At 33.4% G+C, this 12,863-nt stretch overlaps 1 protein-coding gene across 1 annotated transcript in view; it reads left to right on the top strand.

The window, feature by feature from the left end:
- LOC106791812 overlaps positions 1 to 12,863 on the top strand; it is a 77,668-nt gene that overhangs the window by 18,857 nt on the left and 45,948 nt on the right. Inside the window, exon 2 of the mRNA XM_014757758.1 lies at positions 9,435 to 9,510. Within this exon, the coding sequence (XP_014613244.1) occupies positions 9,435 to 9,510 (76 nt within the window). The remainder of the gene's footprint in view (positions 1 to 9,434; positions 9,511 to 12,863) is intronic.

The following is a 12,863-nucleotide window of genomic DNA, read 5'->3' as shown; positions in this document are numbered from 1 at the left end:
TTATTTTTTGTTTTTTTTTTTTTTTATTCGACTCTCGACTACGTTCAACGTTTTTCGTCCTCCGGTCGATTTACTCTTTAAAACACGATCGATATGTCGCAAATCGAGCGTCCCTTTGGCGATTGACGCCGCCGCCGCCGCCGCCGCCGCCGAACGCTTGAAATGCTAGGCATATTTCGCGCGGAACGATTTTTCCCCCATCGACAACGTTATCGAGGTAACGGCCTAGATCGATCGTTTTCGATAGGAATTTTACGAGCTCGTTTTTCGATTAACTTTCACAATGTAATCCCATACGCTTGTAAACGCGTTTGTTTCTTCTTGTTTCGTTTTGTTTTGTCCTTTTCTTTTTTTTTTCTTTTTTTTTTCTTCTTTTTTTCTCTTTTTATTTCGAATTTTCATCATTTCCCTAGCATATTCTTCGAATATAAATGATCTTAATTTTATTACGATTACACGTTAATGTAAAACAGAGATTAAGATGATACGATAGCGACAAAGAATAATTAAACTTGATAAGAAGAAGAAGATGAAGAAAGAATAATTTTCGACTAAATTTGCTTGGAAAGTATAAACAACTGATTGTGAGTGAGTAAAGTTAACGTTAAGTTTCATCCTTTTTTAAATTAAAAAGAACTCGGGGTTCCCTTCTCCCACCGAAACTACAAACGAATTTCTCATTCTCTAAGATTTCTTTTAAAGATTCTATTTAACCAACGCGCGAACGTAAGAAGACGAACATTTTGTAATTAACGGTGCTACCCCGTTCAAAGGATGAGTCAGTAAATCGAATGTTTCTCAACTTTTTCTTTACTCTACTTCTACCTCTCTTTCTTCCCTTAACTCCCTCCCTCCCCCCGCACCAAACTTCGTTCCGTCCCCCCTATCTACTCCTATTTTCTTCACCAACGAACGGATTTAATAAAGACTTGACGAGAACAGAGTCGCGCCAACTACAGCGTCAATTAGTCCCATGCATCTGTGAACAATGAATAAATCAGTGCAGTACCATTCCCAAAAAGGGAATCGCGTTTCGAAAGGAGGAGTTAGTCTGAATAGGATAAGACTAGGACAAAAGGTGTCAAGTACTTGTACGTGTATTACGACATTTCGCTGAATTACGCGTGAAATTTCCTTTCTCTTGTTGAGAAGGATGAGATAAACGAGAGAGTGAGCAAGAAAGAGAGAGTGAACGGGAGAGAGAGAGAGAGAGAGAGAGAGAGAGAGAGAAATGGGGTATGAGGGAGTTGAGGGGGTTGAAGGTAGATGAGTATAAGAAAAGTCGTTCTATCGAGACAAAAGGTAAAACGAGTAGATAACACGCGATTCGTGATAATTGCAAGACGAGTGGAAAAGTATAGAAAAGTGTGTGGTGGTTATGGGTGATTGTATAATAGTTGAAACTATAGAACCGGTATTACTATTTCTGTACTAATAAATTAAGAAAGAAAAAGAAGAAGAGTAACCGGATGTTTTCTACAATAGAAAGAAAGAAAGAAAGAATGATCATTTTAGTTGGATTTTTTTTTTCTTTCGTCCTAGTATTTCACGAGGACCATTAACGCGGCGAGTTACGTGATTCGAGGTAGAAATCGACATTTACGATACCTTCGACCAGTAGTGATGGTGGTGATGGTAGTGGTACCGGCAGCGGGGTTTTGAATGTTGTTCAAACAAGAGATAAATTCGACCTATAAATTTCATCCCCCCTCCCAGCTTTACCCACCCCCCCTCCTCATTCTCCCCTTACACCCCTTGCAGTCCTTTTTTATTCGTTGGAAAAAAAGAAAAAAAGAATTTGTCGATCGCTTTGCGAGAACAACCTGTCGCGTCGCGTTACTCTGCCATGTTATGCCCGACGCGATTCCTATATATCCTACGCGTATGATACATGTGTACATCGATACTGATGTGTATACACGCATATGCGAAAAAATCTCTATGTGTATGTGTGTATGTGTGCTGTTTTTAATCTCCTTTCGTAGTTGTCATCGTGATATTTACCACGATAAAATTGTTTTCGGAAAAGAGAGAGAAAGAGAGAGTATAAAATAGAGTTGTTCTATGAATCATTCATTTCTTCTAACACTTTCGTTAGAATTTTCATTCTAAAAATGAATAAATATTTGTAGGACTGGATTTATTGAAAGATAAACAATGAGGGTATGTAAAAATGAATAATAAATCATACAAATTAGTGGGATTCTCACGCTAATGCAAGGAACTATCTGTTATCTTCAAAACTATCTTAAAATATTCTCACTGATATACATATGCAATTGAATATATATTCTCTAGACTATCTCTCTCTCTCTCTCTCTCAAAGTACTTTCTCATTGCTTACTGGTTTTTCAATATTTCCTTTCGATCATCGAAACTCACCCTTCTCTTCTTTCTTTTTAAAACGTACACTCACTCGAGTTAAGCAATATATACACACACGTATACACAAATACACTTGCTTATAATAATCCTACATTGATAACGTGCCGAAATATAAACTTGACGGTCGTTGATGTACTTAGCATCCGCTAGCTCAAAGACACGTGTATTCATACAACAATGTTTTACCAAGAAACCGTGGAACATATTTTCTTTTCGTCCCTTACTTCGAACATATCTAACGTTGTCCCGTCACATGCATACACAGTAAACTCTCTCTCTCTCTCTCTCTCTCTCTCTCTCTCTCTCTCCCTCATACCACATTTACTTCGTTCTCGAATCTATGTTATATGTAAACGTATTTGCTATTGAATCCATTCACCAATAATCCCTATGTAGTATACATATGTACAATTTCATACATAGGCAGGTATGTGTAAACGTACTGAAGTTAATATCCGAATAACCTATAGGTCGAACAACGAACGTTAATAATGCTTTTGCGCATGGTTGATATCAACGCGAAAATGAACTCGTTCAAATGATCATCGGTTTAAAAATTGTATAGATATTTCATACAGATAGACGTGTAAATTCGTTTTGATTATTTAAGAGATGATCGACATTAAAATAAATCATTTTTATTAAACATTTGTTCTTTTTCGTTTTTCATTTTTGTTTTGTTTTGTTTTTTTCTTTGCTTATTAATTTCGTACTTAACTCATTTGGATAGGTCGAAGGAAAAATCGTAAAGGCGTAAAAAAAAAAAGAGAGAAACAGAGAGAGAAAGAGAGAGAGAGGAACGATGAGTTAGGCAAAACGATCCGTCACTCTTGTCAAACGTCCTCCAGATGATTCATCCAAACGTTTTTCCAATATTTACGAGCTATCTCTCGAACGATTTCTTCTTGCATTATGCACCACTCGTGTGTACCTTTGTGTATCTGTGCGCGTGTGTATACGTACGTTCGCGTTAATTTTCTATTTATCATATAAGATTTTGTTTCCTCGCAAATACATCCTATACGCGATTATTTTTCTAATAAATTTACACATTCCTCGTCTCGTTTTTTTCGCGAACAAGTATTCCGGGGTATTATTGTTACTTTCTTTAGAAAGAAAAAGGAACGTGAAATCGTATAAATTAAAAGGTATCCCTCTCTCTCTCTCTCTCTCTCTCTCTTTCTTTTTCTCTTTCTCTCTCTCTCTCGCTATACACGAACTTTTAACGATTGCAGTGTTTTAGCCACGAATTTATGCTGTCCTTAGATAAGTTAAAATTAAAACGAGTTCTCTCTTTCTCTCCCCCTCCCTCTCCCGTCCCTTCCCCAACCCCCTCCTCTTTCTACCTCGTTCGCGTAACTTTAAAATCACGTTTCCCACTTTCTCTAACTCTTTCTCTATTTCGCTGACTATATCTAGCCATCTCTTTTTCTCCGTTACATCGGTGTGCTTTACGAGCCACTACTCAGCTGATCCAGCTTAATGTATGCTCTTTCGTGGCGCTTAAGTTAACTCGACCGATTTTATACTTTTTAATACACGCCGAACGTAAGATCCTTTTAATATTTTCCGTATTGTTTTTAATTACGAAACCTTGTTACCATGATTAACGCGTGAACAAATTTTCGCTATTCCATTTTCTACATTTTAGTAAAAAAATAGAAAAAAAATAGGTAAACGTTAATGTCTATTATTATTCGATTACCTTACATCAATGTCATCGAAAACAATAAGAAAAGAGAGAGAGAGAGAGACCTTAATCGAAATTCGATCGTGTCTCTACACTATTACATAGTCCATTTACCTTACTTAAGTTTCTTTAAAAAGTACTTTGCGTAAGACCGTTAACTGTATAAACTCTCAAACATGCGCATATCTATAGACAGTTAAAGGCTCATAATCGTTTCCTTAGACAAGCAGAATCGATTCTATTCGTATTGAGATCACTTCTCAAAGTTGACCGTTCTACAACTCGATCGGGCAACTTCGAATGACTGTGTCCAAAGTCTAACCCACGACGTGCAATTAATTCAACAATTTGAAAGGAGGTGGAAACTGGCAGGACTCGATTGAGAATATCTCTCTCTCTCTCTTTCTCTCTCTCTCTCTCTCTTTCTCTTACTCTCTTCCTCTCTTTCTCTTTCTCTCTCTTTGTCTTCAAAAGGTCGAACAAAAGGGATCAACTATCTCGTATATTGAAGATTGAAGATCAGTTATTCGCAAGTAGTACCAAGAGAATCTACCAATCGACGATTCGACGATCGGTTATGGTGGTTGCTCTTCAGTCTAATCTGGAAGTGCCGTTATTGTGTTCCTTGCGTATAACAGATGCGGTTATTGCGGTGAAACGAGGAATATCGATGATTAGAGAAGCAAGGTAGCTAGCCTCTGCGGTCGTGGCCACACCTTCCTATTCCCAATTGCTCCGAGAATTAATTTATCGAAATGCGTAGTTAATGCTACGACGTTAGGCCTCTTGTAACAACCACTAAATTTTGGATTTCAGTGATTAACGATTTAACTACTCGATCTATACCTTAAATTACCAAATAATCCTTTCACCATTTAAACCCATTCCTATATATCGATTTAAGTACACGCTAATCTACTTTCTTTCTACCGCAAATGTCTACTTCGATTATCATTTATGTTAATTCATTTGGTTTCTAAATATTTGTGAAAATTAGATTTTTAATTGAAACAATATTTTTGTTTATATTTTATTATATATTTATGTAGGTTAGTTCTCAAAACATTTTTAACCCATTTGTTATGGGTATGTTTCTAGTATGAACAACTCATATATCGGTTAGTTAGTAATGAAAGGGTTCAAATTTGATGGATACAATATACATTAATAGTTTTTATAATATTTTATACCGAAAATCGACTATAGTTTGGTGGTAAAATAAAAAGGATTAAAAAAAAAATGAATTAAAAGATTAGAATTCGTCGATAATAATTAATTAGCCATTATGATTTATAAATAAATGATTGAAAAAAATCCGATAAAAGTTTCTTTTGTTTAGTAAAGGAGACTTTAGAAAATAGAGTTGAAAAAGGTACAAGGAAAACGTGGAATTGAATGTCTGGAATAATTTATGCAACATAGAATGAAGAAGCGTGACAATGGTTTTCGTATGTTCATGTGAATATACAAATACATCTATACAAATGTATATACATCTACATACTTACTCTCGAACGGTTCTCTATTCCGTGTCTGCTCTGGAAGAAGTACATTTCGTTTTCAGCTTTAAAAAAGAGAAAAGAGAAAGAACAGGGGAAAGGAAAATAAAGGAAGAAGAAGAAGAAGAAGAAGAAGAGAGAGAGAGAGAAAAAAAAAGAAAATACGAAAGGAATCGCTGAAAATTGAATTCGTGCATCGACTTTTTCGATAGCTGAGGATTCCTTCGTCGAGGGAAATAACAAAGTGACGCTAAATTCGACAGTTTCGCGTTTCAACTTTGCAGAGAAGAAAAGGTGGAGAAAAGAAAAAAAGAAGCAAAAAAAAAAAAAAAAAAAAAAAAGGAAAAAATGCCTCGACATTTCGATCGACTTTTTCGATAGCTGAGGATTCCTTCGTCGAGGGAAATAACAAAGTGACGCTAAATTCGACAGTTTCGCGTTTCAACTTTGCAGAGAAGANAAAAAAAAAAAAAAAAGAAAAAAGGAAAAAGCTGCCTCGACATTTCGATTATCTTTTTCTCCATAAAATAAGAGACAATTTTTATATTTTATCTTACCTTTTTTGTCTTTCCCTATTGTAATAATATAAAACAAAAAATACAACCACAATACAATTTATTTTCCATAACAATACGTAACTAATCAAGGTAAGAAACAGTTAACATGAAAGGATAGTAGACTCTCATAGCTGAATCCTTATCAACAATGTACAATTTCCCTTTTCTTCCTTCCAAGCCAAGTATTTTCATTATAATAGGTATTTGTATTGTATTCCGAGTGAAATAGCACGGTACTTAATTAAAACGAGCCTTTTCGGTTTGTCTCAACACATCCTATATACGCCACAATGGAATTTTATTTATCTACCATAAGGTACAAAAAAATAACTATATTCCGTTTCGTATATCTTAATGAGAAACTATTCTCATTATTATCTTTTATTATAATTATCGTTATTAGATACTCTTATTATTCTTCAACAATGTTCCCTCCCCCCCTACCCATAAACAAACTTTTTTATTTATTTTTCTTCTCCTCTTTTTTGTTTCTTTTCTTTTCTTTTCTTTTATCTTCCCAACATATTTTACGAATCTAAGAAAGATTTTCGAAATGGTTGGCATACAAATCGTCAGATTAGAATAATCTGATCGAGGGAGGGGGGAGGGGCGGAGAGGAGAGAGAGAGAGAGAGAGAGAGAGAGAATAGAATTGTAGGTAATATCGTCGGTTGAACGATTCCGCTCGTAATTCGTATTATTTGCATTGATTGCGAAGAGAATCATTGAGAGGGAGAGAAAAAAAGAGGACAAATATGGAAAAGATTTCTTTGAAAATGGTAATATTGTATATTGAATTAAAAAAGAAGATATTATTATTTTATCCGTGTAATGAAATGCAATTTATTTAAACTGAAGTACATGCCTCCTTTTCTGACCCCTCCCCCTCCCCCTCCCCCGGAGAAAGACTATACAAAGCATTGTTACCCTTTCTGGGAAGGAGAATTATCAAAAAAAAAAAAAAAGAAAAATAAAATAAAACACGAGTACTTCCACGGTCATATAACTACCGTTTTTGATATAATTAAAAAAAAAAAAGAAAGAAAATATCTCGTAAGAGCAAATGTAAAAGAAAAAGTACAATGTAATAAAGTACAAAGTACAGAAAAGATAATTAAATAGAAATCATTTCTTGAATCCTTGAACTCGTTTCCGAGTTCGTCGTTCTAAGAAATCCTAGACCACCTAGACAAGGTTTTTTTCTCTTTGCTTTTAGTATCGTCGAACATCAAACGCGTGTTCGACGTATATATCACGTGATCACCTAATGGTATAGTTCACTATCAAAACTTCTTATTGTCTTGCACTGTCTTATGACACGCAACTTATTTCACTGAGATATTGTAACACTTTATCTAGCAACCATAATTTTGTATTGATCTTGATTAGGCAGATTAATGAAATATTATTATTATTATTGAACACAGACGTTTATTATTTTACTCTTAGAAGAATATTTTGTAAAATCCCATAAAAGGTGGATCGATAAAAGTAAGTCGAAGTTGAGGAAGTACGTGCGAGGAAAGTCAAGATGAGAAGGAGAAAGAACGAAAAGGTGTTCACAAAAGACGTCACAATAGATTTGCCGAGGCATTGTTTGAACATCTAGCACGATCCACTTCCGATCCACTTTCCTTAAGGTACTCATGTACCACCGTAGTACAATTTTCCGAGCCTTTATACCCTTGTCACACCACCGATGTTCAAGGCTCGAGACGAAGGTCGGAAAAAAAAGCTTGTCGTAGGGTCGAGTGTTCAAAAGGAACCTCTTTTAAAGTCGCCATTGTATCGTCATTGCTTTCTCAGGTCAAGGATTTCTTCGATTTCGGAATTGAAAGGAACAGTGGAATACTCATCACGAGTGGACCATTCAACATCGATCGACAAAAATTCTTAATCTTTCGCTAATATTGATTGGAAACTGTTATTGTTATTAAAAATAGGGTAAGAAAAATCTGTTATAGTTTGGGAAATTAGGATTAATATATATTTAACCTTATGTGTGTTCGATTTTTTTATTATTAATGCGATATTAATAAACGTTGACATCACAAACTATGGGTATAAAATAATTTTGATATTTTGTATTCACGTATTTTATCAATTAGGATTTTAATGAACTCAACAGAACGATCATACTTCGAAGTATATTTTTTCGATGCTAAAATTAATTATAAATTCAATTATTATTTATTATTATAAAAATTGTATAAATAAATATTACATTACAATTATAGAAATATATTCTAAACGAATACTGCAAAAGAACTGGAGTTGATTCGATATTTAAAAATATGTTGAAAAAGAACAACAAGTTTTTATTAGAGGTACACTGAACTATCTCTCAAATTAACAAGCCACAAATATTGTCTTTTGTTTATATCTTCGTATTTATTAACCTATGTAATATTTATCTTTTGTCTTCAGTCGTATGACTTATTTCTCTTTCATTTAGTTTGTCTCAATCAGTCGAATTATATTGATGACATAACAACAGCAATTAAGTATTACAAACAACGAGTTTCAAATTATCCTAATCAAAGCAGATATTAATTAAATATTATTCTTTTAATGATTATCATAAATTAGATATGAGATGAGAAGGTTTTTAAATTTATAATTCGCGAAAACAATTTTTTCGAAAGCGTAGCTTTAAATGAAACAATGTTATCTTTTTTCTTTTTTTGACGTATTTTTACACGGAGAATCACCACAACTCAGTTGTACTACCCGTCCGGATATGTTCTATATAAAAATAAATGTTAACTTTTCCTGTAAAATGTTTTTCAATTTTTCCTTTTAAATATTTATCTTTTCTCGTATTCCTTTCATTCAGCGACTGATTAATTCTCTCATCCTCTTGTTACAGTTAATCATACAAATTTATTTAAAACCACGTAACTTTTATATATTTTTAGAATTCGTAGTTTTAACTTCGCACGAATTCTCACTTACGTTAAATATTTTACAGTAAGCAAGTTTTAGTATATTTTTTAGAACACAATATTATATTCAATTATTATCTTAATATCCTTCTTCTTTTAAACTTTAAGCTGAAGTGTACTAAACGTTTGAAAGCTAAAAGAGCAAGAGAAAAAGAGAGAGAAAGAAAAAAAGAAATAAGAATATAGATAATAAAAATAAAAAGTCTAAAGTTAAGGATAACTCATAACTCTCGCGAAGAAAATGAAGATTACGAATGTAGTTTAGTTATTTACTCGGTTACTTTGTTTACTTTCATTATTTTATTTTCTTTTCTTCCTCTCACCTGGATAATTCTACCTTTTCTTTTTTTATGTTACAGTCGCAGCTCTGAAGCTACTCCATATAAACGTCCCAGCGTACACATTAAGGGGCAAGAACGCAATTCTGGAGTGCAGGTGAGAGAGTAGTATTTTTACTATATAATACTATACTAGCTATACACGTCAAAAGGGAGACCAAGGAGGATGAAAAGTCTTGGAGAAAAAGATAAGTAAGAAAGAATAAAAGAATAAGAAAAACACATAAGGAAAGAGTGAGGAAGTAAGATAGAAAGTCGGGGTGTAAGGGGCGGGAAAAGAATTCCTTTTCTTTATCTGCAAACGTCTTGGAATCTCTCTCGTCTCTTGTCGACGCTTCAGGATTCTTATTTTATCGTGGTATGTGTATAATACGAGAATCGGATACGGATTCTAGCACGTGGATTCTTTATCCAAGTCTTTCTTCTCTCTTTCTCTTTATTTTCTTCTATACAGGATGTCTCAAAATACGTGAACGTAATTGAACGGATTGATTTAATTACGATTAAATTCAAAAACAAGATCATATTGAATGACACGTTATTATATGAATTTTTTTCTTTTTATATTAACGTACCGACAGCCACGTTTGTCCTATATGACCTGCCACGATTTCTACTGTTACATTTACAATTGTAATAGTCTAATGAAAATTAATATTTAATGCATTTTCAACATTACCGCTAATAATAGAATATACAGATAGTATGGTAGATAGTTTCCTAGAAAATACTGTGTTGAGTGAAACCGTGTTATATGAGACTCAAATTTCATTATTCCTTCGTATCATTATTTTAATATAATTTAGTTTTTATGTATGTTAATATGATGTGTTATCCATTGCTATAGAAATACATTGCTGTACGAAGATTTCTCGCAATTTTTTTTGTCGTGTTAGACCGAAACCGTGTTGTACTTTGAAATAAAAGATGTCCCATTGAACAATTACAAATTATATTATTGAAACATCAAAAGTGAAAGATGAATTAATACGAAATTTGGAATAATCAAAATACTACCGTAACATCCTGAGCAAAACATGTGATTTTTACATGACATAGGTCAAAGTGTTAAGTTATGTTCGCATATTTTATAACACCCTATAGATTTATTTCCCTCCCTCTCTTATATTCTTTTTGTCTATTTTCTTTCGTTTACGGAGCGTTGAGTATTCGAATGTGATACATCGAAGGAACATAGAAGAGAAGGGGGGGGGGGGGGGGGGAGTAGGGTGTATTACGTAATTCGACGATAGACACGTTCACTGCAAAGAGACTTTCGTGTGTTATCACTGGTCAGTCAGTCCTTTCCCTGTCCGTCCCTTTGATATACTGTCTCGTTTGATTAAATACGATAGCAAATCGATCGTAATGTACCCCTTTAAAAATCTATTCAAAGGTCCACTGGGTGCCCACGTATCTGTCTTTGTGCATGTCTATCTATGTTTGTGTCTCAAACAACGAGATCAATCCTTTGAATGATTTTCATCGTCGAACTCAATTTACTTGAGAGAAAACGTGTATTCTCCATTTAAAATCGTTGATTTTAATAAATTATACATTTTTAATTGTAAGACAATTTTATATATAAAAGTAAACGCAAAGAAATTGATTGTTATTATGTATCGAGCAGGGGGAGAGAAGATGGGAGACTATCGTGTATGTTTTAGAGGAAAATTAATATGGGTCATTAACAAATTCCGTTATCGGACTCCATTATGAATCGTATTTTTGATATTATATTTATATAACAATATAAATATTTCTATACAATAATTAATATTATATAAAGTTGGGAGAGAAAATTTGCGAAGGTGTTTATCTTACTTTTTTTTTTCTCTCTTGAAATAATTTCATTATTTTTCGTTATTTTCTTTTTATTTTGAATAGGATGATAAGAAAGATGTTAATTTTGAAGTATTATGCGTAATTGGAAGGAATTATCGGCGTAGAAGTAATTAATTCTTGTTAAATATTGCCTAGAGCGTTAAAACGTCGTAGAAGCGTAACGTACCGTAGTATAACGCAGAAAGGTAAGGTAGATACTGTATTCATTTATACAAATCGATTTTCTTGAGATTAAGTCTGTCGGTGCTTCAGGGGCTACGCTGAAGTCCGGGATGAAATGTAATTAAAATGATCTCCGCTCTTCAGACCTTCAGATTTTTATTCTCCTCCTCTTATAGAAGAAGATTCGTTTCTCGTCAAAGGCGTAATAACGATACCTTCGTTTAACAAATTTTGTAATTCGTTGGATAACGATTGCTCGTAAAGAAAGAGAGAGAGAGAGAGGGAGAGAGAGAGATAATAATGACTTTGAGTAATTATTATATGAAAAAGCCAATGAATCTGATCCTTTTGAGCATAAATTATCCGCTTAAATTATTATTTCATCGTAGAGAAAAGAAAAGAAGAATGTAAAATGTATCTGACAATAATCGAGAAAGGATTTGTATTCATCAATCAAATTTTACCTAAGAACAAAATATATCTTCGATCGCGTTCTATTAATTAGGAATATATTAAGTGATACACGATTAAGAAAAAATACAAAAAAAAAATAAAAAAATAAAAAAGGAAATAATATATTAATACAATCATAATTTTTATGAATTACAATTATAATCTATTATACATTTAAACGAGTGATTTCGAATATTCTCTTTGATGAATAATTTCGCGATTCGTTTTTACGTGCCGGTCCGTCGCGTCATAATCACTAATGTACGCGAACAAAGGTGAAATGAGAGATAGAAAGAGAATGCGAGAGAGAATGAGAGAGATAAAAAGCTGACCGAAACTCTAGGGCTGCTTTATAATACGCGTCTTCTTCTCTTTGTACGCGTAATATTTCGCGTTGGTCCAATGCGACGGATAATGGAGAGTCACGAGGAAAAGAACGTCCGGTCGCACGAATCACCACCGGTGTACGATATTTTTACCATTTTTTTCTTTTTTTTTTCCTTTCCGTCGAGAAAAAAAATGGGCCGTGGGGAAGGGGAAAGGGAAAAGAGAGAAAAAAAATATCAAAACCGTACAAAGTGCAACCACTCCCCCTACGTTCAAAGCACACAGAAAGAGAGAGAGAGAGAGAGAGAGAGAGAAAAAAAAAAAGAATAAGCTGTTACAACTTGGATAAAAAATTAATCATTCTTTCATATGAATATACGTCCTACATTTTTTTTTGTTTTATTTCTTCGATAATCGGGGAATTAAATGAAGAAAAAACTGATTCGTACTGTTATTTAACGGGGTTCGATATTTAGAAGAAATGTTTTTTTTTTTAATCAAGATTTATTAAACGTACGTGATCGGTATTACAAATGAAATATTAATTCGTATTTAATTTTCAAATTGTATGATTTAAAACCGATTGATATTAAAAATTGTCGGTATATTTTAAAGTAAATAATAAAAATGTATAATTAAATATATATATATATATATATATAT

This window comes from Polistes canadensis, unplaced genomic scaffold (assembly GCF_001313835.1).
Source record: "Polistes canadensis isolate GaletaPanama2010 unplaced genomic scaffold, ASM131383v1 scaffold_8, whole genome shotgun sequence".
Lineage (NCBI taxonomy): Eukaryota > Metazoa > Arthropoda > Insecta > Hymenoptera > Vespidae > Polistes > Polistes canadensis.
The sequence above is the reverse complement of the archived record's forward strand: the minus strand, read 5'-3'. Positions and strand labels throughout refer to the sequence as shown.